This window comes from Mus caroli, unplaced genomic scaffold, assembly GCF_978045245.1.
Source record: "Mus caroli unplaced genomic scaffold, Mus_caroli_1 scaffold_4, whole genome shotgun sequence".
Lineage (NCBI taxonomy): Eukaryota > Metazoa > Chordata > Mammalia > Rodentia > Muridae > Mus > Mus caroli.
The window spans coordinates 68,056,083-68,082,766 of NW_028227259.1; the positions used below are offsets into that span (position 1 = coordinate 68,056,083).

General features: G+C 39.3%; 1 protein-coding gene across 3 annotated transcripts in view; it reads left to right on the forward strand.

The window, feature by feature from the left end:
- Positions 1-26,684, forward strand: part of Ube2k (ubiquitin conjugating enzyme E2 K) — a 59,490-nt gene that overhangs the window by 16,241 nt on the left and 16,565 nt on the right. For 2 of the 3 annotated variants that reach the window (XM_021163321.3, XM_085836723.1), the window contains exons 2-4: positions 10,402-10,495; positions 16,092-16,150; positions 26,050-26,132. In XM_021163321.3, coding sequence (XP_021018980.1) covers positions 10,402-10,495; positions 16,092-16,150; positions 26,050-26,132 — 236 coding nt within the window. The remainder of the gene's footprint in view (positions 1-10,401; positions 10,496-16,091; positions 16,151-26,049; positions 26,133-26,684) is intronic. The other variant, XM_085836725.1, reaches the window with a different exon arrangement.

Below are 26,684 nucleotides of genomic sequence, written 5' to 3' on the forward strand. Positions count from 1 at the left end.
AACTACCTTATGGGTGATAGGAACTCAACCTGGGGACCCTTGCAAGAGTGGTGCCTTAAACCTCTGAGCAATCTTGCTGCCCCCTCCCCCTTCTTTGTTTTTATTTTTGAGACAGGGTCTCACTATGTAGCCCTGGCTAGCTTTGAAATCATAGTTTTGCCTGCCTCTGCCTCCCAAGTGCTGGGATTAAAGTTCTGTGCCACTCTATCCATCCCATACTACTTTAGGTTTTGGGATTGTTGTTGTTGTTTTTTAATAGCTTTTAAATTTATTTTTATTTTTTTTTTAAAGATTTATTTATTTATTATATGTAAGTACACTGTAGCTGTCTTCACACACTCCAGAAGAGGGCGTCAGATCTCTTTACAGATGGTTGTGAGCCACCATGTGGTTGCTGGGATTTGAACTCTGGACCTTCGGAAGAGCAGTCGGGTGCTCTTACCCACTGAGCCATCTCACCAGCCCTAAATTTATTTTTTAAAAATGTATGTGTATAGGTGTTTTACCTGTATGTATACCATGTGGATGCCTAGTGTTCATAGATGCCCGAGAGGGCCTTGGAACTGGAGTTACAGACAGATATGAGTTGCCTTGTGGGTGTAGGAGTTGAACCCAGGTCCTCTGGAGGAGGTGCTCATTCCAGGTCCTATCATACTACTTTTTTTTTTTTTTTTTTGGTTTTTCGAGACAGGGTTTCTCTGTATAGCCCTGGCTGTTCTGGAACTCACTTTGTAGACCAGGCTGGCCTCGAACTCAGAAATCTGCCTGCCTCTGCCTCCCAAGTGCTGGGATTAAAGGCGTGTGCCACCACGCCCAGCCCCCACATTACTTTTAATACAGTATTATCTTTGCAAGCCTGTTGGTATTACTTTGCTTTGCTTTAACTTTAAGATAGGGTCTTAAGATTATCTTCTTCAACTTCCTTAAGTGCTGAGATGATAGGGATGCGCCACTATGCCAAGACTTTTATTGAAATCCTATTTCAAAGGAGTAATACATCTAAGATGCTATTATATGTGGGCTTTTAAGTTCTAGCACAATTTGTTGAAAATATTTTATCTGTCTTATTGTTCCTTTATTAAATATAATGACTATGTTAATAGGACTCTGGTTTTATTACTATGCTGTCTTGGGTTTTGTGGCTATGCAGTTATTATTTTGCTTTTTTTGTTTGTTTGAGACAGTGACCCACCATTTTCAGGTGATTTTGGTTTTTCGAGACAGGGTTTCTCTGTGTAGCCCTGGCTGTCCTGGAACTCACTCTGTAGACCAGGCTGGCCTCAAACTCAGAAATCCGCCTGCCTTTGCCTCCCGAGTGCTGGGATTAAAGGCGTGCTCCACCACGCCCGGCCAGTGTGATATGTTTTAGAGGTGTTAGTAATTTCAAGAGAAAGATACATGACTTGAGAATAATAGGACTTGGGCTTGATGTCACATACCTTTAATCTCAGTCTCTACAAGTGAATCTGTGAGCTCAAGGCCAGCCAGGTCTGCATAGTTTGACCCTATGCCCCTCACCCAACAACAAAGGCTTTCGGAAGTAATGTTTAGGGCTTAGACACTATATATTGGTAGATACAATCTTAGAACAGTGTTCCTCAGCCTTCCTAATGCTGCCACCCTTTTACACAGTTCCTGGTGATATGGTAACCACCAACCACAAGATGATTTTTGTTATACATTTTCATCTCTTTACAAGCTTCTTCCCATTACAACTGCTGGGTGACTTCAAAGATTCAAGTTGAATTATCAGGTCATTTTAGTTTTTAATCTTGCATTATCTAGCCCCTGTCTACTTCCTACTCCATCATTCTTACTCTCTTATGTTGTACTTACTTTTTTATATTGGGGACTTTTCAGTTTCCAAACATGCTAAACCTCCTCTCTGTTTTACTGAGGATGGACTTTCTGTGTGATAGGTCAAGTTTCTAAGTTGGGCTTTTATTATTTTTGAGACAGGGTCTCTGTGTAATCCTGGCTGCCCTGGAACTTGGGATATATATATATAGGTCACATCAGTCTCCTGAGTATGGGAATTAACAAGTTTATAGTTTGTTCTTTTAAAAGTAGCTTTCGCAACTAACCAGTACCACCCCCCCAACCCCCAGCTGGTGTCTCTAGCTGCATATGTATCAGAAGATGGCCTAGTCGGCCACCAGTGGAAAGAGAGGCCCATTGGTCGTGCAAACTTTATATGCCTTAGTATAGGGGAACACCAGGGCCAAGAAGTGGGAGTGGTTGGGTAGGGGAATGAGGGGGAGGGTATGGGGGAGTTTTGGGATAGCACTGGAAATGTAAATGAAGAAAATACTAATAATTTTAAAAAAATACCATGCAAAAAAAAAAAAGTAGCTTTCTCAGCAAGACTGTGGTGGCGCACACCTTTATTCCCAGCACTCGGGAGGCAGAGGCAGGTCTACAGAGTGAGTGCCAGGACTATAGAGACACCTTGTCTGGAACCTCACCCCTACCCCCATCCCCAAAAAGTAGCTTTTCAAGGAAGTCTCTTTTTAGATATTTTTCTCTATTAAGTACTCTGATGCTTGCTTTTTTGGTTTTCTTTTTCTTTTTTTTTTTCTTTTTTTTTTTTTAATTTGTTTTTGTTTGAAGACAGTTTCTCTGTATAGTCCTGGATCACTTCAAATACTAGGTTGCACTGGAACTCAGACTCACCTGCCTCTGTCTCTTGAGTGTTGAAATTAAAGACTATTAGTTCTTGTGTTTGTCTGTCTGAGACAAGGTTCCTTTATGTAGTCCTGGCTGTCCTGGAACTCACTCTGCAGACCAGGTAAACCAGGTTGGCCTCAAACTAGCAGAAATTGCCTGACTCTAGTTTTTTGTTTGGTTTGGTTTTCGAGAGACAGGTTTCTCTGTGTATCCCTGGCTGTCCTGGAACTTACTCGGTAGTCCAGCTGCCTCTAGTTCTTGAGTGCTGGAATTAAAGATGTGCATCACTACTGCCTGCCTATTCTCATAGTTTCTTATATATTGAAAGTTATATATTTAGTTGTTCTGTGTCTTTATACCAACAGTACTAGTAATAATGCCTTGCAAATAGTTTTTATATTTATATTCACAATATCAGTTCAGGGGCCTTGCCTAGCATGCAGGAAAAGGAGGATTCAAGCACCACATAAATTGGTTGTGGCAAATGCCTGTAATCCCAGCACTCTGGTGGGAGGTTGGTTAGGGCTTGGAGAGGAGTATTAAAAATTCAGAATCATTCTTGACTGCATATCTACTTTGAAGCCAGCCTTGGGACACATAAAAGAAAGTTTATAATTTCATTTTGCTCTTTAGGTTTTTGAAGTATGATGACTGGAATGAAGGCCAATAATTTTAACCTCACATTATTACTGTAACTGGAGAGGCTATTATTTTTTGTTTCTCTAGCAAGAATAGCATTGCCTGTCGAATAATACAGTAGCCATTAGCCACATTTGACTTTCTTTCAAAGTCTGCCTTTGACTTTGGCAGGGGGTGGGTGTCTCTCGTGTGCTGTGGCTCACAGGCAGAGGTCAGAGCGCAGCACCTTTCAAGAATTGTTTCCTGAATTCCTTTACCATGTGAGTCCCCAGATCCTTGCCACTTTTGTCCATTGGGTAGCACTGATTTACAGTTTACTCTTTTTGTTTGTTTTGCGATCTCACTGTGGAGCTGGCTGGCCTGACTATACTGTGTAGACCAGGCAGACTTTTCTTTGCCTCTATAGTGCTAGGATTAAAGGTTTTGTGACACACACCAGGGTTACGATTTGTTCTTAATAATGACTGTAAATGTTTGCTTGATCTCACTTTCCTATTATATCTCAGTCTCTTAGTTTTCTTTTCTTTTCTTTTTTTAAAGATTTATTTATTTTATGCATGTGAGTACAATGTTGCTTTCTTCGGACACTAGAAGAGAGAATCAGATCCCATTACAGATGGTTGTGAGCCACCATGTGGTTGATGGGATTTGAACTCAGGACCTCTGGAAGAGTAGTCAGTGCTCTTAACCACTGAGCCATCTCTGCAGCTCCAGTCTCTTAGTTTTCATGTCAACTTTACTTGGGGAACGTTAAATGGCCCATGCCTCAGTTTTGTTTGATCCGTTTAGGGACTGCAGGTGTAACTCTGGTAGAACAACTGCTTACCAAGCTCACGGCACCTGGGCTTGGTCCTCACACACATCCCACGTGTTCAGATACAAATTCTGGCTTCTATCTTAAGTCACTGAATAATAGGTTAGAGGTAAGGAATGTATCTTAAATGTTGGGAGAGGACTGTGTCTGCTAGCTATAAGGTATGGTTGAGGGAGGGCTTATTGAGGGAGAGTACAAAGGGTCTGAACTGAACATGGCCATGAGAGGAGGGGTGGGGAGTGAGAGAGAAAAGAGGAAAGGGATGGTGGTGTGGGGCAATCTGAAAAAGAGATTAGGAGATTCAGGTATGGAGGCAAAATGGCTGTTATATAGCTAAGTGGAAGCTCAGCCCCTTGGAGGGAGAGGCATAGGGTAGGAGGTCATGTGAGAAGTGCTGGGTGCTGGGAAGAGCCACAGGTACTCGGTAAGACCTCTCCCAGATTTCTTTGAGACTTAACAAATGTAGCTGCTAAGCTTTAAATATCTTTATTTCAAACAAGGCATGGAGAATTGAATTTTTCTCTTCCATCAATTTGTTGGTCCATTTTCTCTTCCTCTAAGACAAGTTCTCATTATGTAGTGATTTTTTTGGGGGGGGGTGGGGTGGGGTGGGGGGTGGTTCAAGACAGTGTTTCTCTGTATTGCCCACGCTGTCCTGGATCTCACTCTGTAGACCAGGCTGGTCTGGAACTCAGAAATTCGCCTGCCTCTGCCTCCCACCTGCTAGGATTAAAGGCATGCTCGCCACCACTGCCCAGCTGTCTCATTATGTAGTGGAGGCTGGCATAGAATTCACTGCCCAATCTCCTTTTGTGTGAGTTTCCTAAGAACTGGGATTGTACATTTGAATTACCACGCCCATCTTAATTAACAGTCTTTTTTACTGGGGCTGGACAGATGTAATTCAGTGGTAGAGTTACCATTCTAGTTGGTGGCATGAACATGGGAAAATGTAGCCTAAAATGAGGCAATCACTAACTTTGTTTAGGGCATAATAGAATTTACATTCTGAGGGTTAAGCAAGATCATATGAACAAAGTTCAGGTGAGTTCAAGCTGTATACTGTCATGAGGACAGACCCTGCTTGGAAACCTCATCAGAATAAAATAGAAGCAGGACCTGTAACTGAAGTAAACCTACTCCTATTTACCATACCTGGGAGGGGCACAAAGCACATTGGAGGAGCAGCTCACAGATTCTTCTTGATCTTCTTACTTCTGCATCTTTAGTGCTTGGATATGTGTGGGCCTGGCTACCAGAGGTTTTACACGGAGATCTCTGGCCAGGCTTGGTGCAAGGGTTCCCGCGAAGGGAAGAGAATGCAGGCAGGGAGGGGAAGTCACTTTCCTGCTTCTGCTGAGCTGGTCCTCTCCACCTCCGCCTCTGCCATGCAGTAATTCTGCACTGAGTCGGGCTGAGCCAAGGAGAAGCTGACTAGCTAATGAGTGCAGCAGCAGGACCTCAGGCAGCTCTGTGGGAGAGCCGATCTCTCTCCAAGTGTTACAGCTCTTAGGACAAAGCCTCAGATGACAGAGTAGTTCTCTCCCTACATCGGACTTCCATCAGTTTTGGGGATGATCCAGGGTTTGACAGCAGGTACTTTTTTCATTGGCTTGGACTGAGAATTTGGGGAGACCTTATTTGTATGTGGGAGGGCTTGGTGCAGCTACTACTTGATTGATGCAGCATGCCTCTCTGCAGGGGGCTGTGGGAGGCTGTAGCTACAGCCGGAGCACAATGGCATGCCCAGGAGGCGTGGCCAAACTCCTGCTGTCCAGTGCTGGTGGAAATCTCCACTCACAAGGTGGGGGGGTCCGGTTCCAGACCTGTGGTCAACCAGGGACCAGGCTATCTCTGCATAGCTCACCACCCCACAGATATGTACTACTGATCTAAGCTGGATATTTGGATTAAAATTTCATTTTCAAATAGATACAAGTAAGGTGTATGAAAACTTATTTACTTTCTCTTTGACCTCCGTGGGCACCAGACAAGCAAGTGGTACACAGACATATGTGCATGCAAAGAACCTATATTCACAACAACAAATACTTTATTTATGAGCTAGTAATGTATCTCAGCTGGGTAGTGAATGCTTACCCTAGCATGTGCAAAGTCTTGCTTTGATCCTCGATATCAAATATTTATATGGTGGCACACACCTAAAATCCCAGCATACAGTAGGCTGAGGCAGAAAGATCTCTACAGGTTTGAGGTTGGCCTACATTACATAGAGAGACTGATAGAACAGTAATAGCATCAGTTGCTGCTTCGCACTCAGCATTACTATGGTAAGGATCACTTCCTACACTTTGTTTCCTTTCACCTCTGAAAATGTATTAGAACCCTTTTGGGGGAGTCGAGGAAGGATGGCGTTGGGATTTGAGCTTGGGCCTAGTACATGCTCAGTATACCTATTCCCAACCTGAGGACTGCATTAGATTTTGCACTGTTTTTCCTCCTTTATTTTTACGTTTGTGTATGTGTGTGTACATGTGTCTGTATGCACATGTGAGTGCAGGTGTAGAGGTTGTTGGTTCTTTCCTTCTACCATGTAAGTTCTAGAAATTGCCACATTTGGTGACAACTCCTTTTATCTATTGAACCATGTGGCTGGCCTCCTTTTCCCGTCCCCCCAACCATTTCTTCTTTCCAGGCAAGGTCTATGTACTCTAGGCTGGCCTCAGCTTTGCTATGTAGCTGATCTTAAATTTCTGATCCTTCTCCTTCCACCTTCCTAGTTTTGGGATCATACTCAGCCAGGACTTCATGTATTCTAGGCACTGTTACTGAGCCAAATGCTGGACCCAGAATTCTGTACTTTCTCATTAGCAATATGGTCATTCATTTTGCTTCACCCAGATTATCTTGTTCTATGCTGTTTTGCTCAATTTTAATAATTACATTGCTTACTAGGAGCTGTATATTTTATTCACCTGCGTGCCCTGCCCCCCCCCCCATCCCCCCTTTGCCTTTTAAGACAGGGATTCTCTGGTTGTCCTGGCACTTGTTATGTAGCTTCAAACTTTAGTCCCTGCCTCTGCCTCTACCTCCTGAGTGCTGGGATTAAAGGTGTGCACCACCATGTTTGGGCATTAGTAATGCTTTGTAGATTCAAAGGAATTAACATTCCTTTGAAAGACCAAGACTACTAGAAGTCCTTCCTGCCTTGTGCTGAACTCTGTTAGAAGAAAGTTATAGAAAACCGCTTTGCAGTTGTCCTCACTAAAGATGGGGTGCCAAAATACACACTGAAGGTTCCCTGTGGATTCTTTATGGGTAACACATTGTTTTGGTTTTTAGAAATTAATGTTTCCATTCTTAAAACTATGAGGTGAATTATAAAATAATACTTTCTAATGAAAGACTTGTAGGTATTGTTATTAAGCAAAGGTATGTGCTTAGGAATGTGCAGTGTGTGCTTAGGAAACCCGCTTATTCTGAAAAGTGCTGGTGACATCTTTCTTACCTAGTGTGCCCAAGGTTCCTGGGATTGATCCCAGCACTACCACACTTCCTTTTTAAAACAACAGCAACAAGCAAAACATTTACAGAAATATGTTACCAAAATGATTGTATGATAGGCATTCTCATTTTATACTAATAAAACTGAGAGTTTTACAGTTACAGTTGTAGTGACATACCCTGAACTATTAATATTAAGACACTGGGAGAAGCAGGATTCAGCATACATTTGAGTTCAGGGGCCATGCCTTCTAGTAGTCTAGTAGTGTGTTCTCTTGCTACTGTCCATGTACAATCACATACTCAGGAAGTGGAGGTAGTGGGAGGCTTGGATTGTGAAGTGATTGGATGTTTTAAATCAAACTGTGACAATATAAAAAGTAATTAGTAACTTGATAAGAAATTAACTTGATAAAAAATTGAGTTGTGAAAAATTCTCAATTTTAACTTTTCATTTTCTTTTTATCTTTAGTTATTTGCAGATAAAGACCTTACTCTAGAATATAGACTGCTTCTTTATAATGGGATTCATCATGGTGATGGTATTTTCTTGAGCAGATTTAGTAAATCCTTCATATACTATTAGTATTCTTTCTCTAGAGTGAAAAAAATCATATTTTCACCTCTGAATTATAATTTGGGGAAGAGATGGGCAGATATAAGGATAGGTATAAAAATTGATAACTACTTAGCATTTTACTAATCAGATATTGTGGGGCAGTTGCAAGAAAGCAGTTTTTAATTGTCTTTTCTTTCCCTTTCAAAAACAGTTCTAATTAGATTGAAGCATTCTAGTGTTATTTACTTCATTTTAGATACCGAGAGAATTGATTGTGGGATGTATGTAGTAATCTTTGAGAGCACTGATAATTTACAAGATACTATTCTGCTTATACATTTTAGTGGGACAAATGAGGTATGATGTTGATACTTGTGGCTGCTTAAATTGGTTGGTAAAACTCAGTTTTACCTCTAATTTTTGCTTCTAGTTTTCTTAATATTCACTCTTGTACACAATGGGCAAGAGAGTTTACTAAGGTACACGTTTCTTCCTCCCCCACAATACGGAGCGCTCATTTCCTAGTACAGGAAGAAGCTCCTCCTGCATGTTTATCATTAACAATGATCTTTTGAAAAAATGAGATGCTGCCATCTCAGAGAGAAAAAGTGCTATTAAAGAAACCAGTTTCAGCCGGGCGTGGTGGCGCACGCCTTTAATCCCAGCACTCGGGAGGCAGAGGCAGGCGGATTTCTGAGTTCGAGGACAGCCAGGGCTACACAGAGAAACCCTGTCTCAAAAACCAAAAAAAAAAAAAAAAAAAAAAGAAACCAGTTTCAACTGGATTTGTTTGTTTGTTTGGTTTGGTTTTTCGAGACAGGGTTTCTCTGTGTAGTCTTGGCTGTCCTGAAACTCACTTTGTAGACCAGGCTGGCCTCAAACTCAGAAATCCCCCTGCCTCTGCCTCTCAAGTGCTGGGATTCAAGGCGTGCACCGCCACTGCCTGGCTGGAATGTTTTTTTTTTTTGGTTTTTCGAGACAGGGTTTCTCTGTATGGCCCTGGCTGTCCTGGAACTCACTTTGTAGACCAGGCTGGCCTCGAACTCAGAAATCCGCCTGCCTCTGCCTCCCGAGTGCTGGGATTAAAGGCGTGCGCCACCACGCCCGGCTGGAATGTTTTTAGAATGCAAAAAAGTCATGTCTTTTCATCTTGTGCTTTTATTAAAATATTCGAATGATAAAAACTTAAAAAAACTTGGATTTTGAGTTACATATTGTTTCTATACTAAAAATATTATACAAAAAGGTAAAACTGGTTGTTTTTATTAGAGGTGAAAAGAAGATGCTAAAGCCCTTACATAGTAGTCAGCATTGCTGTTCTGACAGCTCAGAAGGGTCTTCTAAAAATTTAAAATCTTTGTGGACTTTTCTTTCATAGATGTAGGCATGTTACTTATATAAAACTAATTAATTCAAATACATTTGAACATTGGGGGTTTAGCTTTAAATTGAGAGAAGCTGTAAACTAGGCGTGTTCAGAGTGCTCAGTGTAGACCACTAGGAATAAGAAAGGCATAAGCTGTAAATGGAGAGAGCTTATTTGCAGACAGGTGTTCCCTTAGAAGAGGATGCTAATGTGAAGCAAACTGGGTGGTTTTCTGAATTATTTAAGGTCACCATGACTCTTTCATAACCTCTCACAAGGTTATGATAAATGCTTTGAAAAGCATTAAGTACAAAGTAAGTAGATGCAGATAAATTTAAATTAGGTTTGTTTTATTTAGTCAGAAGGTAGTTGTAACTTAAGTAAAGAAATCCGAAAAATAAATAGCAGGCATAAGAAGATCCTAGTAAGGATTTTACCATGGAGAGGAATGCTGTGCCTAGTGTGTTTATCATTGCAGTAGGTGATACAGTGAATCAGTTAAATATCTAGAGTTGCTGTGATTAACTCAAATGGGAGCTTATGGCCTTAATGGCTTTTACTAACCACAAATTTCCTGGTCACTGGGCAGAGATAGCATCATAGCAATCAACAAGCATGCATTCCGTTGACCAACAAAATTTGTCTCATTAAATTCTTCTAAGGTCAATAAGCAATTGCATTCTTGTTCACATTGTTACTATTTTATTATAAACATTGAAATTAAAATTTGTTTATTTAAAACTTTTTTAGGTCTTAGAAAAACATAGACTTGTTTTACTAAAGTAAATCAAACATGAAAAAATGGTTTTTTAATTTTTTAATAGGTAATATTTAAAAATAGGTTTTCTTCTTGCTGGAATAACTAACATTTATTTTCTGTTTATTTTTAAGACGAGCAAAAATCAAATTAAAGTAGATCTTGTAGATGAGAATTTTACAGAATTAAGAGGAGAAATAGCAGGACCTCCAGACACACCGTATGAAGGCAAGTACTTTTTTCTGTATCAAAATATTGTGCTTATTAAAATTTGTCTGAAACACTGAGTCAGAGTAACCCTGAGCCATCCATCTATAAAATTCATGGAAGGTAATTTTATTGGTTTAGGGTATATTGCAGTTTTTAAAATGATAAATTTTGACACTTAAGAGGACTGATTTTTCTTACTGTGTTTTAGCTGATTTAAAAATATTTTCTCAAATACATTTACCACAGCCAATTTCCAGGTTTTATAGGCTAGCCTTTAACATTCCATCCGTTGTCTTCTACTGTGCTGTAAAGCTTCTTTCTTTATTGTTTTTTTTTTTTTAAAGATTTATTTTTATTATATGTAAGTACACTGCAGCTGTCTTCAGATACTCCAGAAGGGGGTGCCAGATCTCGTTACAGATGGCTGTGAGCCACCATGTGGTTGCTGGGATTTGAACCTCGGACCTTCGGAAGAGCAGTCGGGTGCTCTTACCCACTGAGCCATCTCACCAGCCCTTCTTTCTTTATTGTATTCCCAGTTCTGTTGTTTAAGATGACCACATATTGTATAGCCAACAATTAAATAGAATGTCAAGCCTTGAATGGAGCTACACGCAGATACCCTTGATGTGATTAATAACAAACCTTGTCTTAGCGTTTTGATTAATAAGATGTCGGTTTTGCTTTTAAAGCTCCCTCTCCCTATTATTTCATACTTCATTTAGGTTGTTGGCCACATACTCAATTTTCCTTATTTAAAACCATTTTGAGTAATCATTTCAAAACATACAAAAAAGGAAATAGCTTTGCTGATTTTCCATATTTATAGTATGATTTTAGCTCTTTACTTTAGAACTTGGAATTAAGTATATGATAAAGGAAGAAACTGTAGTATTTATATTTCCTAGCTAAACCTTCATTATTATTGCAGATTAGGGTTATGAAGGGCAGCCATGGCTTTTTCATATTACCTAATGACTATTAATATTGGTTTATTAGAAAGCTTATGACTTCTTGTAAGAGTAAGAGCACTACTGTATTTTCTCATTCAGTTTTCACCTAATCTTACAAGGTAAGTATAACCCTTTTTAATGGACACATTTGAACGTAAGAGAATTTAAGTCATTTGTTTAAGGTCAAACATCTGAAGGTGAACAGCTGGGGTTTGGCTTACCTTTGACTTCAAAGCCTGTGCTTTTAATAACTTTATGCTTTTGAATAAATCAGGATTCATGAAGTGTTAGAAATGGTGCTCATGGCTACTTTAAATAGAGTGCTCTCTCTAATCTGAAGTGAAGTTCAGAAAACTCAATAATCTTGACAGTTTTTGTTTTCATTCAAAACCTTAAAAGATAGTAGAATACCATTAGACTATCATCAAAAATTCTTTTTTGTTGTTTTTTGAAACAGGGTTTTTCTTTGTAGCTTGAGCTGGCCTCAAACTCTCAGCAATCCCCCTGCTTTAGTTTGCAGTGTTGGGATTACAGGTGGGCAGCACTGTTACCTGGCGTTCATTGCTCCATTTCCCTCTACTCTCTCCCCTCCTGAATTTTTGAGACAGGTTCTTCTGTGGCCTGTGCTGTCCTCTGACTACTGTGGCTAAAGCTTGTTCTGAGCTCCTGCTTCTGCTTACATTTTCTGTTTGGTGCTCCCAGGCACAACCCGTGTCCCCAGGGCACTCATTTATATTGCTAAGTAGTCCGTACCCACTACTATTTCTGGCTTGTTGTACATGTTCTTATGCGATTGTTTTGTTTATGTTTTTGTTTTTTAATTATTTATTTTATGTATATGAGTACACATCAGAAGAGGGCATCAAAGCCCATTACAGACGGTTGTGAGCCACCATGTGGTTTCTGGGAATTGAACTCAGGACCTCTGAAAGAGCAGTCAGTGGTCTTCACTGCTGAGCCATCTCTTCAGCCCCTAAAAGTTCTTTCAAATTTGTCAAATTCAGATGGGCAGTACAGTAATTCCTGTCTACTTCCTTTATTCTCTTTGGAGGAAGTTTTTAAAGTTCACAATTGTTTCTCTGGACATAGTGGCTCTTGCTTGTAACCCTAGCATTTGGGCAGCTGAGGATTGCTGTGAATTAAGGGCCATCCTAGGATACATAAGTCTCAGAGGGTGTGTTTGAAATACCCTACCCCAGCAAGATAAGAGAAAGAAGTTGGTAAATGTTTGGTAGTTGGAGGCTGTTATTAAAGTTGTGTGTCCATCTATAAGTTAGCTATTTATTTAGGAGAATGAGATGGAAGGATTACATGAGTCTAATGGTTCAAGGCTAGCCTAGGTAACACAGCAAGACCTGGTCTAAAACAAAGCAACACAGAATACAAATAGAATTTTAAAATTTTTATTTTTTTATTTTCTTGAGACAGGGTTTCTCTGTGTAGCCCTGGCTGTCCTGGAACTCACTCTGTAGACCAGGCTGGCCTTAAACTCAGAAATTTGCCTGCCTCTGCCTCCCAAGTGCTGGGATTAAAGGCGTGCACCACCACTGCCCAGCACTTAAAAAATGTATTATTGAAGAGCTAGATATTTTATATTGAAGGTTGTTGTGTATGATGCTTATGAACGTCTCGTAGCTACTCTTTGATGAGGGCCACTTGTTTGGCCGTGGGGCCTTGAGATGACATTGCATAGTGACAGCTTCCTCAATGTTCTGTTTGCAAGATGAGATCACTTATGGTGCACTTACCATATCCATTGCCAAGTCGGAAATTGTATGTCATGACTGATCCTACAGTGATTGGTTTGGTTTTTTTTTTTGTTTTGTTTTGTTTTTTGTTTTTTAAAGTTGTTGAAAATTGACAAACCAATGTGACATAGAGGATAATTCAGATTTTGAGAACTCTACAATCTAACAGTGTTTAAATAATACCTTTGGATTCTCAAACTGCGCCTGATTTTTTTTTTTTTTTTTTAAGCATTTAAGAAGGAAAAACTTTGTGACAGATAATAAAGATGCCACTCCAAAGATCAGTCAGAAAAATGATAAGAATCTTAGAGGAAAAGAAGAGCCTGTGTAGGCTACCCCACGTGTGTGCTGGGGTCACTTCTGTGTGTGGAGGATAGTCTGTGGTTTTAATTGCTCTTTTAGTAAGTCTATGTTTTTACTACTGAGGAATAAAAATGATGAGTCCACATACTATTTAAACAAAATACCTGTATTTGGAGTTATTCATAATTTTTTTGTTTGTCTGTTTTTGTTTTTTCAAGACAGGGTTTCTCTATATCCCTGGCTGTCTGTCCTTGAACTCACTCTGTAGACCAGGCTGGCCTCGAACTCAGAAGTCTGCTTGCCTCTGCCTCTCAAGTGCTGGAATTAAAGGCATGTGCCACCACTGCCTGGCTAATTGCTTTTCTTTACACTTCAGTATTGCCATATGAGTCAAACATCTTGTTCAACTCCTGTATCATTTGATAGCAGGGACTTTACCAAAAAAGAATTGTAAGGCAGAAAGAATTGTAATCAGAAAGCTGTTGAAGGATGAGTATAATAGTGCATTCCTGTAATCCCAGCACTTAGAAAGTTACAGCAGGGGAGTTAAGTTTTTAAAGCCACCCTGGGCTAGAGAGTGAGACTTTGGGGTGTGTAAGGGAGGGGAGGTAGTTGTTGTGTAAGAGCCTAGGTGAAATGTTATTTTATTTTATTTTATTTTTTTTTGAGATCCAAATGCATACCTTCATAACAGAGGGGTATGGTAAATTTGGAAGGGCCCCTGATATACTGACAATGGTTCACTACTTAAATTTTAAAGAGCCAAATGTTCCATGATGTTCAATGATAGTAGTGTCACTAGCACATGTCTTCTATGTCTCTTCACACATGCGTATGAAAAAATGATAGAATGAACCCTCTAATGAATGAAATGAGATCTCTAGCTTAAATAACTCAGTCAATAATGTGACAGGTTGCTTTTCATCTAGTTATTTTTTGATTAGTAGAAAACGCCCTTAGTTTCTTGTGTATTTCAGTAGCACAATTTTATTTCTTATCTTTTAGTAGTGAATCTTTCATGTTAATGGGTCATGAAATCTAGAACTGCGAGGTTTATTAGAGGTAGAATTTGGGGATGGAAAGTGGAGAGGTGTGTTTGAGACTTACTTGCTTTGACCCCTGTATCTCAGCAGGGTTTTCAGTCAGATCTTCTAGCCCCTCATACCATGCTCTAGCTTGGTAGGAATGTGCTATTGTAAGACTTTCTCCTTCAGAGTAGGATCATGGAGTTACAGCTTACTTTGATTACTTCAGCTGTCAGCCCTTCCCTTCCCAAGTGCCTGTTTAATTTCTGGGTTGTTCTCTGCCCCCACCCCCCAATTTTCTGAGATTCAAATGCATACATTTGAAACAGTCACTAAAGATAGATTTGAAAGGACCTTGAAACAGTGGAGAAAAGATTTGAAAGGAGCCCAGGTAATACTTACAACATAATTTCGTATCCAGACAGATTATTACCTTCTGTTTATTTCTAGTTATTCCTTTTTTTCCCCCCAGAGCTGAGGACTGAACCCAGGGCCTTGGGCTCTACCACTGATCTAAATCCCCAACCCCTAGTTAGTCCTTTATAAAGTCTTGGAAGATGATAGTATTGTGTCTTGCCCTGTTTCTTATTTTATTCTTTCACTTTATTTTTGTTTTTTTGTTTGTTTGTTTGTTTTCGAGACAGGGTTTCTCTGTGTAGCCCTGTCTGTCTTGGAACTCACTCTGTAGACCAGGCTGGCCTCAAACTCAGAAATTTGCCTGCCTCTGCTTCCCAAGTGCTGGGATTAAAGGAGTGTGCCACCACGCCCAGCTTCACTTTATTTTGAAATTTTAAATGAAGTATTTTAAATGACATCTTATTTAGAAATACAAGTTGATTCTTTTCATTTTGAAACAGTCTCATGTAACCTAAGCCAGTCTTGAACTTGATATGGCCAAGGCAGGCCTTGGGTTCCTGGTTCTCTCCTGTCTATACTGTCCAAGTGCTGGGGTTACAGCTGTGTGACCTTGTTTAGGGGATAATGGGAAGATGGAGACTTTGTTGGAGAGAACTGGCTAAGAGGTTTCCTTCTGTTATTGATGTATTCGCGTTCTTTGTACTGTCTTATCCTGTAATTCTTTGCCTTTTCTCCTTTTAATCCTTTGTTTTCTGTTAGCATCTAGAGAAAACAAGACCACTGAGCCTTATGGTACCAGTGGATAATGAATCCCCCCCACCCCCCTCCCTGACAGGAGACAGGGTTTCTCTGTGTAGCCCTGGCTGTCCTGGAACTCACTCTGTAGACCAGGATGGCCTCGAACTCAGAAATCCGCCTGCCTCTGCCTCCCGAGTACTGGGATTAAAGGCATGTGCCACCACGCCCGGCTATGAAATATTTAACATTGAGTTGTCTATAGAGTTAATGTATTTGCGTGTCTGTAGCTGTTACTATAAAACTAATATACAATGGAAGTTTTGTTATGCTTTAAATTTTATTATAAAAATCATGACTTTGACTATTTTGGGATTTCAGTTTTCCCAGTGAGTGCAAAATAGTACATATTTTGGAAAAGGTTTTCAATGTGTTTGATTTTAGATACTTAAGTTCAGTAGCATTAAATTTGTCCCCCTAACTTTTTTTTTAGGTGGAAGATATCAACTAGAGATAAAAATACCAGAAACATATCCATTTAACCCCCCTAAGGTATTGTAACCCTTTTTTTTTGTACATGGAATTTTAAAATATTTTGTATTTTTTAACTCACCTAATATGAATATAATATGAATATTAATGTACTTAAATATTTACTAATGTTACAACTTTCTGAGTTAAATGTGCATCTTTTTTTTTTCATTTTTCATTTGTATTTTATTTATTTACATTTCAAATGTTATCCCCCTTCCAAATTTTCCTTCCATAAACCCTCCTCCCTCCCTCCCGAAAATGTGAATAAATTTAATGGACAAAATTTCAGGCATTGTTCAAAGACTTGATTCTGAAGTTAGAATGAGAGCAAATGTACTAAATGTAACCATTGATGGCTCTATATTGGAGTACAATTTGTATCTCATAATGGCACAAATATTAGCTTCTGAAAATTAGCTGTTTAGTCAGGTTTACAGAGAGGTTCTTACTTGCTTTAAATAAATACTGTTATAATATTTATTTATTTATTTATTTATTTAGAAATTATTTGAGGGCCAGCAGTTCACTAGCTCATTGGTAGAGTACTTTTCTTGTGTGTGCCAGGACTCAGGTTTTATTTGCATTACTACTAGAGTGGGGGGGGGGGGAGGAAGAAAAACATTACAGTGAAAAACAGACAAAACAGAAATTCAGTACAGTGTGCTGAGAAATAGTGAGACTTACACCGTGTTTTGTTTATGCATATGAGTACTCTGTCTTCTTGAACACAGAGGATGGGTCATATCCCATTACTGATGTGGTAAGCCGCCGTGTGGATGGGCAGCCAGTGTGCCAACCACCAAACCGTCTCTTCAGCCTCTTCACATTTAACTTTTAGGAAGCTCACACTGTAGAAGAGGAAAAACTGTTATTCCCACTGTGATAAATATTGAGAAAGAATGATGTTATTCTAGGATTGTATGTAACAAGAAAATATAGCCTAAACTTAATTTTTGAATCAGTTTCTTTATACCTTTACATCTATAAGCATTGCTTAGTCATTCAGTCGATTTACTTCCTTGCTTTGCCTGGCATGTGACTAGCTGTCCATCTTTGACACTCCTGCTCATTCGTTGTGCTGTTTGATAAATGTTCTTGAAGAAATTGCTGATCATCTTTCTTTGCTAATAGTGTCAAAACTCACAGCCTGTAACAACTGGATCTCCGTTTTCTCGTCGTAGTCTCTTTTATACTTTCCATGCATACATGGCTTGCATTTTCCAGCCGGGACTATTTGCTGTTTGTAGATAGATGCTTACTCTTGCATTCTGTTGTTTTCACATGAATCTTTATATTATTTGAAATTCTAGTTTTCTTTTGAGCAGGTAAAATAATACATCTTTGTAAACTGTGCCCAACAAGTACACTTTTTCAGCTTTCACTTTAAAAATTCATAGTTTTTTTTTTTTTTTTTAGTCTTCCCTCCCTCCCTCCCTCCCACCCACCTACCCATTCATTCATCCCTCCAGGATCTCACTATGTAGACCAAGCTGGCCTCAAATTCACAAGGCATCATCTGTCACTATTGAAGGAATTTTGAACCCTACTAAGCCCATACAAAAGACACACACTCCAGATACATTAACTGTCGTCCATATGCCTAGATTGGGCAGGTCTTCTACTATACTTATTCCTCAGCAACAATACCCCTTGCTACTTGTGGTTCCTCTACCATGGGGTTCTGGTCCATTATGGCTTCTTCCTCTTATTCTTCTGTCCTCTCCTCCTCTCTCTACCTGTCCACCCCTCCGCCCCCGCTGCCCCCCAGCCTTCAGGCCCACCTTTTCCTTCCACTGCCCAATCACAAGCTCTAGCCTTTTACTGACCAGTTAAAATGGGGAGAAGGTTCACATGACATCACCTGAGTATGTGATGGTTTGCTTGTTGGGGCCAACTCCTTCTGAGGAACCAGTATTAGTAACATTAGAATACAAACTGCATTAGGTCAACGCAATCTCCAAGATATCTTGACTGCCCTCCATTAAATGTTTTTAACCTCTGGACTCTATACTTGCCCCCACCCCTTTTTTTGAGATAGGGTCTTACAGTTGACTTACTTGGAAATTCCTATATTCAATGGCTTTAAATCCCAGAAGGTCTATCTGTCTCTGCCTCCCAAGTGCTTGGTTTAAAGGTATACATTAGTATACCTTGCCTATATTTTTTGTTCTTAAAGTGTGGATGTGGGTGTGGTGTACATGTGCAGTACCACATTTGGTCTGTGCTGGGAATTGAATTCAGGGCCCCTGCATTCTATGCAAGTGCTCTAGAGCACATCTGCAGTCCCTTTAGCCTTTTTTAGATGTATTATTGAGCAGTATTAAATATATTGACATTTTGTCTAGTTATAACATCTACTCCAGAATTTTCCATCTTCCTAAATGAAATATATGCTCATTAAACAGTAATTCTGTAATTACCTTTAGCTTTAAAAAAAAAATACCACTTTATTTGGGCATGGTGGCACATGTTTGTTTGTTTGTTTGTTTTGGGTTTTTGTTTGTTTTTTGTTTTTTGTTTTTTTTTTTTTGTTTCTCTGTATAGCCCTGGCTGTCCTGGAACTCACTTTGTAGACCAGGCTGGCCTTGAACTCAGAAGGCCTCTGCCTTCCAAGTGCCGAGATTAAAGGCGTGTGCCACCTCACCAGGTGGTGGCACATATTTTTAACCTCAGCCCAGGGCAGGCAAAGGCAGGGGACTGTGAGGTCCAGGCCAACTAGAATTACATTAATAGAGGAGATCCTGCCTAAATAAAACAATCCTCACCTCCACCCCTAACAAAGCAAATCAAAACTATTTCTATTTTTTCAGGGTTTATGAATTGACTGTTGTGGGTATCTGTAAGAAACAAATCACACTCACTATTGGCCCTGTAGCCTTTGTTGCCTCTGCTCTGTAGCATGGCAGAATTTACTTCCTTTTCTATGTTTCCTGTATGTACATTGTGTCATTCATTGTATGTATACATTCCACCTTGCTTATCTAGTCATGTGAGTGGAGTTAAAAAAGTGGACTTTTGCTTATTTACTGTGTATATAAGAACACTATGTAAGTGCAAGTTGCCCAGGAAACATATTGATGTTTGTTAGAGGACAGACTGTAAGAGCTGTTTCTATCTCTACTACTCAGGGCCAGGGGTCAAATTCAAGTTGTAGGACTTAGTTTGGTAATAAGTTTGGTTTGTCTTCTGTCTTTCTGGGCAGTCCATGCATGTTGCAGTATATTTGATCACACTGTGAACCCGGAGATTGTGGTGTTTACTTGAAAAACCTGTTTGTAGTGGTGGTGAGCCTCATCCCTTCACATCCCTTTAATGCCTCTGGCTGGAATACAGACATGCCCTTAGTTCACACCTTTAATCCCAAACAATGAAGGTAAAGTTTGTAGAAGGAAGCACTCACAGTTGAAAGTGATGTTTAGTTGAGTGGCCAACAAAGTGACAAATCAGAAAGATTTGACAGAATAGGATCTACCCAACTCTCAAGAGAAGAGAGAGGAACAGGAAGCTACTTAAGAGACCAGTGCAGAAGGAGAAAAGGAGAGGAGGCAGATTTACTGGGAGACAAGTTTGAGAGAGAATAAGCTATACACAGTGAAGACAGAAGGAGCTAGAGAATGAGAAGGAGCCAGAAGATCAGAACAGATTGCCAGTTTGAGGCCAAGCAGAGCAAAAAGTCAGGCTGAGAGAGAAGCCAGATTGAATCGATCAGCGGGGAGAGAAGAGTTTGAGTTGAGTCAGTCAGCCAGAGTTCAGAAAGAACAAGAAAAGGTGAGCTTATTCAGCAGTAAGTTTCAGAGGCTGAAAGCATTCTAGGTGTTGTAAGATTGTAGGGAGACTGCAAGCTTCCAGGACTAGGGGTAAGTTAGCAGACAGAGGCAGTAAGCAAGGAAGACAATTACTTTAGGAGAATAAAAGTTACTTGTGGGCTTCTTTTTGTTTTGAGACAGTGCCATACTATATAGCCTTGACTGACCTGAAAATCCTGCCTTTCTTGAATGCTTGGAATAAAGGTGTTAGCCAGTGTGCCTCATTGGTTTTTGTTTTGGGGAAGGGCTTTCCCTATGTTACCTATTCTGATCTTGAAATCCTAGACTCAAGTAATACTTCTACTTCATAAGGTGTTTTTTCCCCCTAAACAGAAAAGGAAGGAAGAAATGAGCTTTATAGACACTGCATTTTCAGTATTAATATAATGATAATCATAACTGATAATAGTTTGTGGTAAGAACCCCCCATTTCCTATAACAACTTTACCTCTAGTTAACCTCTAGTTAAGAGGTTAACTAGTATCCAGATTTGTTAGTCTGTATGTTAGGTTATTGGACTGACTATCCTATGATCCAGATTTGTTAGTCTGTATGTTAGGTTATTGGACTGACTATCCTATGATCTTGCTGCAGAAGGAAAAAGAATAAAGTATTACCACCCCAGCCCATGTCTGTGAGTGAGTGTGCGTGTTTGTGTGTTCGAGAAGTGGGCAGCAGTCGGCTTTACCACTGGCCTATGTCCTCAGCCCTTTGCTTTCCTTTTCCTTTTGATTTTTTTGTTCAGGTTGAACAGGGGGCCTTGTGCTGTTCCCCAGGATTTCTTCTTGATATAATAAAAATAATTTGATACTGGTCGGCTTGGGATATAGCTATTTGAATCCCCAGTTGGTTGGTATGAGCAACTCAGGACAAGACTAGCCAATATAGCTGTTTGAGCACTTGCCAAGCACGTATAAGATAAGGTTCTGTGTTTGACTGCTAATGCTACAACCAAACAAGACTGTGGTTGCATAACAATACTATTTGAAAGCCTGCCTCTGTTCCCATTTTTGTGCAGTCTTTTTCATGTAACTTAGGGTCTTACAAAATGGCAAGCAAGCAAGCAAGGTCTTACTGAATCCATTTGTACACATTACTACTATGAATTATACCAAGATGTTTTGCCTTTATGGTTAATAAATGTTACAAAGGCATTGCATGGCCATGCCCTTTTCATCACCCTTTTCATTCAGCACTCCAAACCTATCATTTAGCCTGTGGCCAATCACAAATTACGAGTGTCAAAAGGAAATTTTTAGAAATTTTCTAATTTAAAAATTTTAACTTCTTATAACACATTATTATAACTGTTCTATTTTGTTATTAATGCATATATATTTAACTTTATTAGAAGTATGTAATAAACAAATTATAGTATAAAGTGGGTAGAGAGATGGTTCAGTGGTTTGAGATCACTTGTTGTTGCAGAGGATCAATTTTTGCTCTGTAGATGGGGCTGCCCTTAACCTGGAGACTGACTTGCTTCTTCCTCCTGAGTCAGCTCATTTTTTTTTTTCCCTTAAAGAAAAAAGTAGTATGGTGTTGAGGACTGTGAGATTTTCATGTCCATAGGGCTACGGGAGTAAGCAGAGGCCTATACTATGTAGCAAAAGTTTCAGAAAACATTTATTTCTTTGATTTGTCTTAAAATCGAGATAGGATTTTTATTATTATTATTATTATTGTTCTATCTTAAATCATTAACTAGAAGTGCAAAAAACAATCTTTGGATCAAAAAATAATAGAAGGAATTGAGATCTCCAGTGCCTTTCCTAGAGTCAGTTGTACTGTGATAGCTATTAATAAGAGTAACTTAATTAAACTCTCTCAGTGATTTCTTTTGTTACATATTGAAATTTAGGTTGCTTTTGTCTGTGGTGTTAGGACATACTTTTTGTTGTTTTGGTTTTGTTTTTTTTGAGACAGCTTTCCTTTGTGTAGACTTAGTTGTCCTGGAGCTAGCTCTATTCACCAATCTGACCTTGAACTCACAGAGTTCCCCTGTTTTTGCCTCCAGAGTGCTGGGATTAAAGGCATGTACCACCACCACCTGGCAAAAATATACTTTTAATATATGAAATAAGTAGTGATTACTTTAAAAACATTTTATTTTATGTCTATGGGTGTTGCCCTTGGAAGTCAGGAGAGAGACTTGTATCCCCTGGAACTGGAGTTAGAAATAGTTGTAAGGGGCTGGGCAGGTGAGCCGGTGCTTACAAACACTGACTGCTCCTCTAACAAATCTGGTTCTGAGATCCAGCACTCACACAGTGCCTCAAAGACCCCTGCAGTCCTAATTCAGGACATCCAGTGCCTTCATTTGCTCTTCCTGGATACTGGTGATACGAGCGTCCAGAGATCCATGCATGCAAACCATCTTGATACATTAAATTAAAACTTAAAGATCCACGCCTTTGGGGGACTTTCTTTAAATGAAGTTCATTTAAAAAAAACCATCTGGGTATTCATAATTGAACCCTGATCCTCTGGGAGAGTGACCAGTTATGTCAACTACTGCGCTCTTTCTCCAGCTGTGAAATTGAGTATTAAATACCAATACTAATCTTTAATGAGTGGGCCTGCTTGTTTTAATTAACGGAATATTTTCTTTTGTCTGAGTGAAAGATTTTCCATTTTGGAGTAAATGTAATGTTATTTAAGGTTTTTCATTAAACTTAGCAGTGGAATTGTGAACTTACATCTAACATGAAGTAGGAGCCATAGTATTTGTTGAGAGAAATAGTGAGGGAAGTGGAGACTGCATTGTATGAAGAGATAAGAATACTGATGTTGCATGGTTGCTAATATAGATGACGAAGAAGTGTTTTTTAGTTTTTATCTGGGAACAATTTTCTCTATATATATAGTATTCAGATTTTTGTGTAGCAGATGAACAGTCCTTATAGCTACTGAGTTTTTAATTTCACACATGGTACTAATGTCATTTTTTTATGTAAAAATAAGGAGACTTGAATTTTTTCATTAGTGTGTTGGAGTACTAGAGTACTATAAATCTAAACTCAAGTGTCTCTTTAGAGCAGGATGCAAGGTAACAAAAAGCATTGTTACTGTACTGTTTGCATAGCGGTGTTTGTGCTGTGCTGTATATGTGGAGATCAGAGAGCAACTTTTAGAGTGAGTTTTGTCTCCACTCTTGCATGAGTTATGGGGATTTGGACGTGCTTTCAGGCCTCACAGCACAAGGTTTGTTTTCAAGAGTCTCTCGGGCGGTCCTGGATTATTCCAGCCTTTCAGATCCACAGCAGATGCTTCCCTGTGTTCCAGGGCAGCCAAAGCTGCATAGTGGGACCAAAAAAACCCCAAAAGAGGTTTTATTTGTCTGTTGACTTTTTAGAGAAATGCCTTTCTCTGCCTCCCAAGTATTGGGATTGAAGGTGTGGATGCCACCAGATCTGGCTTGGCGGTACCTTGTGAAGACTGAGCCTTCTCAGCAGCCCTTGTTTGTTTGCTTGCTTGTTTGTTTTGACACAGTTTCTCATTATGTACATCTGGCTTGGCATGTAAACTACGCTTGCCTGGAATTCTCAGCAGCCCAACTGGTTCTGCCTCCCACCACTGGAATTAAAGCATGCGTTTTTATTTTTTACAGACTGGGATTAAAGCATGTGTCATATCTGACACATGTTTTTGTTTTTCAGACAGTCTAAGGTAGCCCAAGCAGGCCTAGAACTCTTCATAGCTGATGATAGCCGTGAGCTTATGATCCTTCTGCTCCCACCTACCAATTGCTGACATTCTGGCGTGTGTCATCCGCCTGCTGCATCTGTTTTTTTACCTCACCCCTGCCAACCTTTTTTTTTTTTTAAAGTTTTAAATTTTTGTTAATTTAGGATGTCAGTATAAGAATTAATTTAAGAATTTCCTTGGTCCTATTGACTTCTTGGTTCTGTACATGTATAGCTTCCGGAAATATTGTATAAATGACCTTCCCCTTTAAAAAAAAGAGAGAGTGCTTTGTAGCCTAGCTTAGTGATTAGCGATCTTGTCATTAGTATTCCCTGGGTCCTAAGTTTGAGACTCAATACTGTGGCTCTACAGTGCTGGCAAGAACAAGGTGAGTTCATGTGTACTGAGATCACTTGCCTGAACTGTACTCTCTGACACCTTTGGTAGCAATTTAAAAATCCTTTTTTTTACAGAAGTTAGTCATATTAGTGCAACTTTAAAATCTCTCCACCAAGGAGTGTCCTGAGGTTACCGACATTATCTTAAAACAAAACAAAAATACTTCATTTTATTCTTGTTGAAAAGGATGAAACAGTTTGATGAAAAAAAAAAAAGTAGCTGGTGCAATGGCAAGCTCATCTCCTAATTTAAGCTTGATGCCAGCCTGATCTACATAGTGAGTTTCAGGCATATCAGGGATACATAATTAGACTTTGTCACAAAATAAATAAAAAAATTACAGAATGCTGTGTTTTCCTTGAGTTACTGCTGTTAATGTCAGTGATTATTTGATGTCTTTATAAGTTTAACTTACTGACTGGAAAATACTAAGTTGCAGGTTTTGAGCTTATATATCTAACAGAAATAGTTGCTGTAGGGCTGGAGAGATGACTCACGGATTAAAAGCTCTTGTTCTTCCAGAGGACCTGAGTTCAGTTCTTGGCAGTCATGTTAGGCAGCTTACAATTCCTGTAACTCCAGTGAGACTGTTCGTGCACACACACAAATAAAAATAAGAACTTTTTAAAGGAATGGTACGTAGGTGATGGTGGCACATGTCTTTGATTCTAGCCTTGGGAGGGAGACAGATCCCTGAGTTTGAGGCCAGCCTGCTATACAGAGTAAGGTCAAAGACAGCTAGAGCCAAACAGAAAACCCTGTCTGGAAACAAAACAATACAAAAAATGTGAAAACAAAGAGAATGGTTACTGTGCATAGTTTCTGTATGTCTTAACTTCACGTTGGCTGTATTTGAAAGAGCTCTCATTTATCTCTGTGATAACAAGTTTGCCATAATAGTGTGTGCTCTTGTTGGGCGTGGTGGCGCACGCCTTTAATCCCAGCACTTGGGAGGTAGAGGCAGGCGGATTTCTGAGTTCCATGCCAGCCTGGTCTACAAAGTGAGTTCCAGAACAGCCAGGACTATACAGAGAAACCCTGTCTCGAAAAACAAAACAAAACAAAACAAAACAAAAGTGTGTTCTTAAGTTGAGATACATTAGGTGTTGGAGATGCCATAGCCAGTGAGTGGAGTTAGAACCTTTTATCAATAAAGACCAGACAGGGCAGAAAAATTGTAGTTGTGAAGTCAAAAATAGAGAGAAGGAAAGGATGCTGTGGAATAAGTTAGGAAGTGGTAGGTGATGGAGGCTGACGGATGGCATCATTAGTGCAGGGAGGAGCATAGAACAACGATACTGAGAAATAGCACACAAAAGGTCAGGTGAAAACAAAATCCCTTGCATATGATGCCGAGACAGCGAGGAGGATAGAGGATTTATGGACCCCTGATCTGTGGTCTAAAGCTGTGCTAATAGAGTGACTTTACATTGAATGTGGTAGCCAAGCCTACCACACTTAGTCAAAACTGGATTGAGCAGTCTTTAGAGGACTATAAACAATGCACACATGGTAGGTATCACTGAATATTATTTTGTTCTTGAAGCCCTGACTGGTTTGAACTGTCAAACCAGGCTGGCTTCCAATTCTCATAGAGAGCTGCTTCTGGATTCCCAGCCTTAGGGTTAAAGATGTGGGCTCCTATAGCCACCTTGAGTTTAGTTCTTTAAACTCTAAACTGAAGTGTCTCAGTAGTGTTTGATACATTGTAGTATCCCTTCAAATATTTGTTGAATTATCTGGAAATGTTAGAGAATAATTTGTATAGAAAAACTAGGACCATTATAATATAAACCTTTGGTATTTACACACCCATTTTTCTTTGAAGCCTGGTTTGCACCTTACTTCATACTTGTGTAGGTGTCATTTAATGTTTCTTAATAATATCATTAAAGTATGTCATGTCATTTATCTTGGGATACCATTTTCTTCGAGGTATATTTTACCTTTATATGTTGGGTTTTTTGTTTGTTTGTTTTCTGTCCTCCTTATTACTTAAAAACTCAAGTGTGCTTTATATTCTAGGTCCGGTTTATCACTAAAATATGGCACCCTAATATTAGTTCCGTCACAGGGGCTATTTGTTTGGATATCCTGAAAGATCAATGGTAAGAGATCTCTGAATTTGCTCTTTCTTCTCTGTCTCATAGGAGAACTAAGACTACAAATGTTGTGTTAATTTCCCCAAACCTAAGATTTACCTTAGGCGCTAATTTATAAATTATAATTTATAAATTACGGATGGCATCATTAGTGCAGGGAGGAGATTATAATTACAATGGAAAGTATATGTTAATTGAGATCATGATAAGTCTTTAAATGGACACATTTTGTAATAATATCAAATGCTAATTTTATATTTAAAAAAATCTTAGTTCATTTTTATTTTGGTAAATCTCCTTTGTTAGGAAGCTATTTATATATAATGGACTAAAAATGTAAGTTGAAGCAGTTATCTTTGAGATAAAATATAGGCAAGAGGTGTCCAAAGTTGTTTTGTTCTTAGGTGTTACAGGTTCTTTTGCAAGTAATATTTTCTTTTATATGACACTTCTTCACTTCACTTGCCTGGTTCTTTATTTTATTTACATATTTTGGTTTTGTCATGCATGCGTGTGCGTGTGCATACTCGAGTGCAGTCATGGTGCAGTACGTTATGG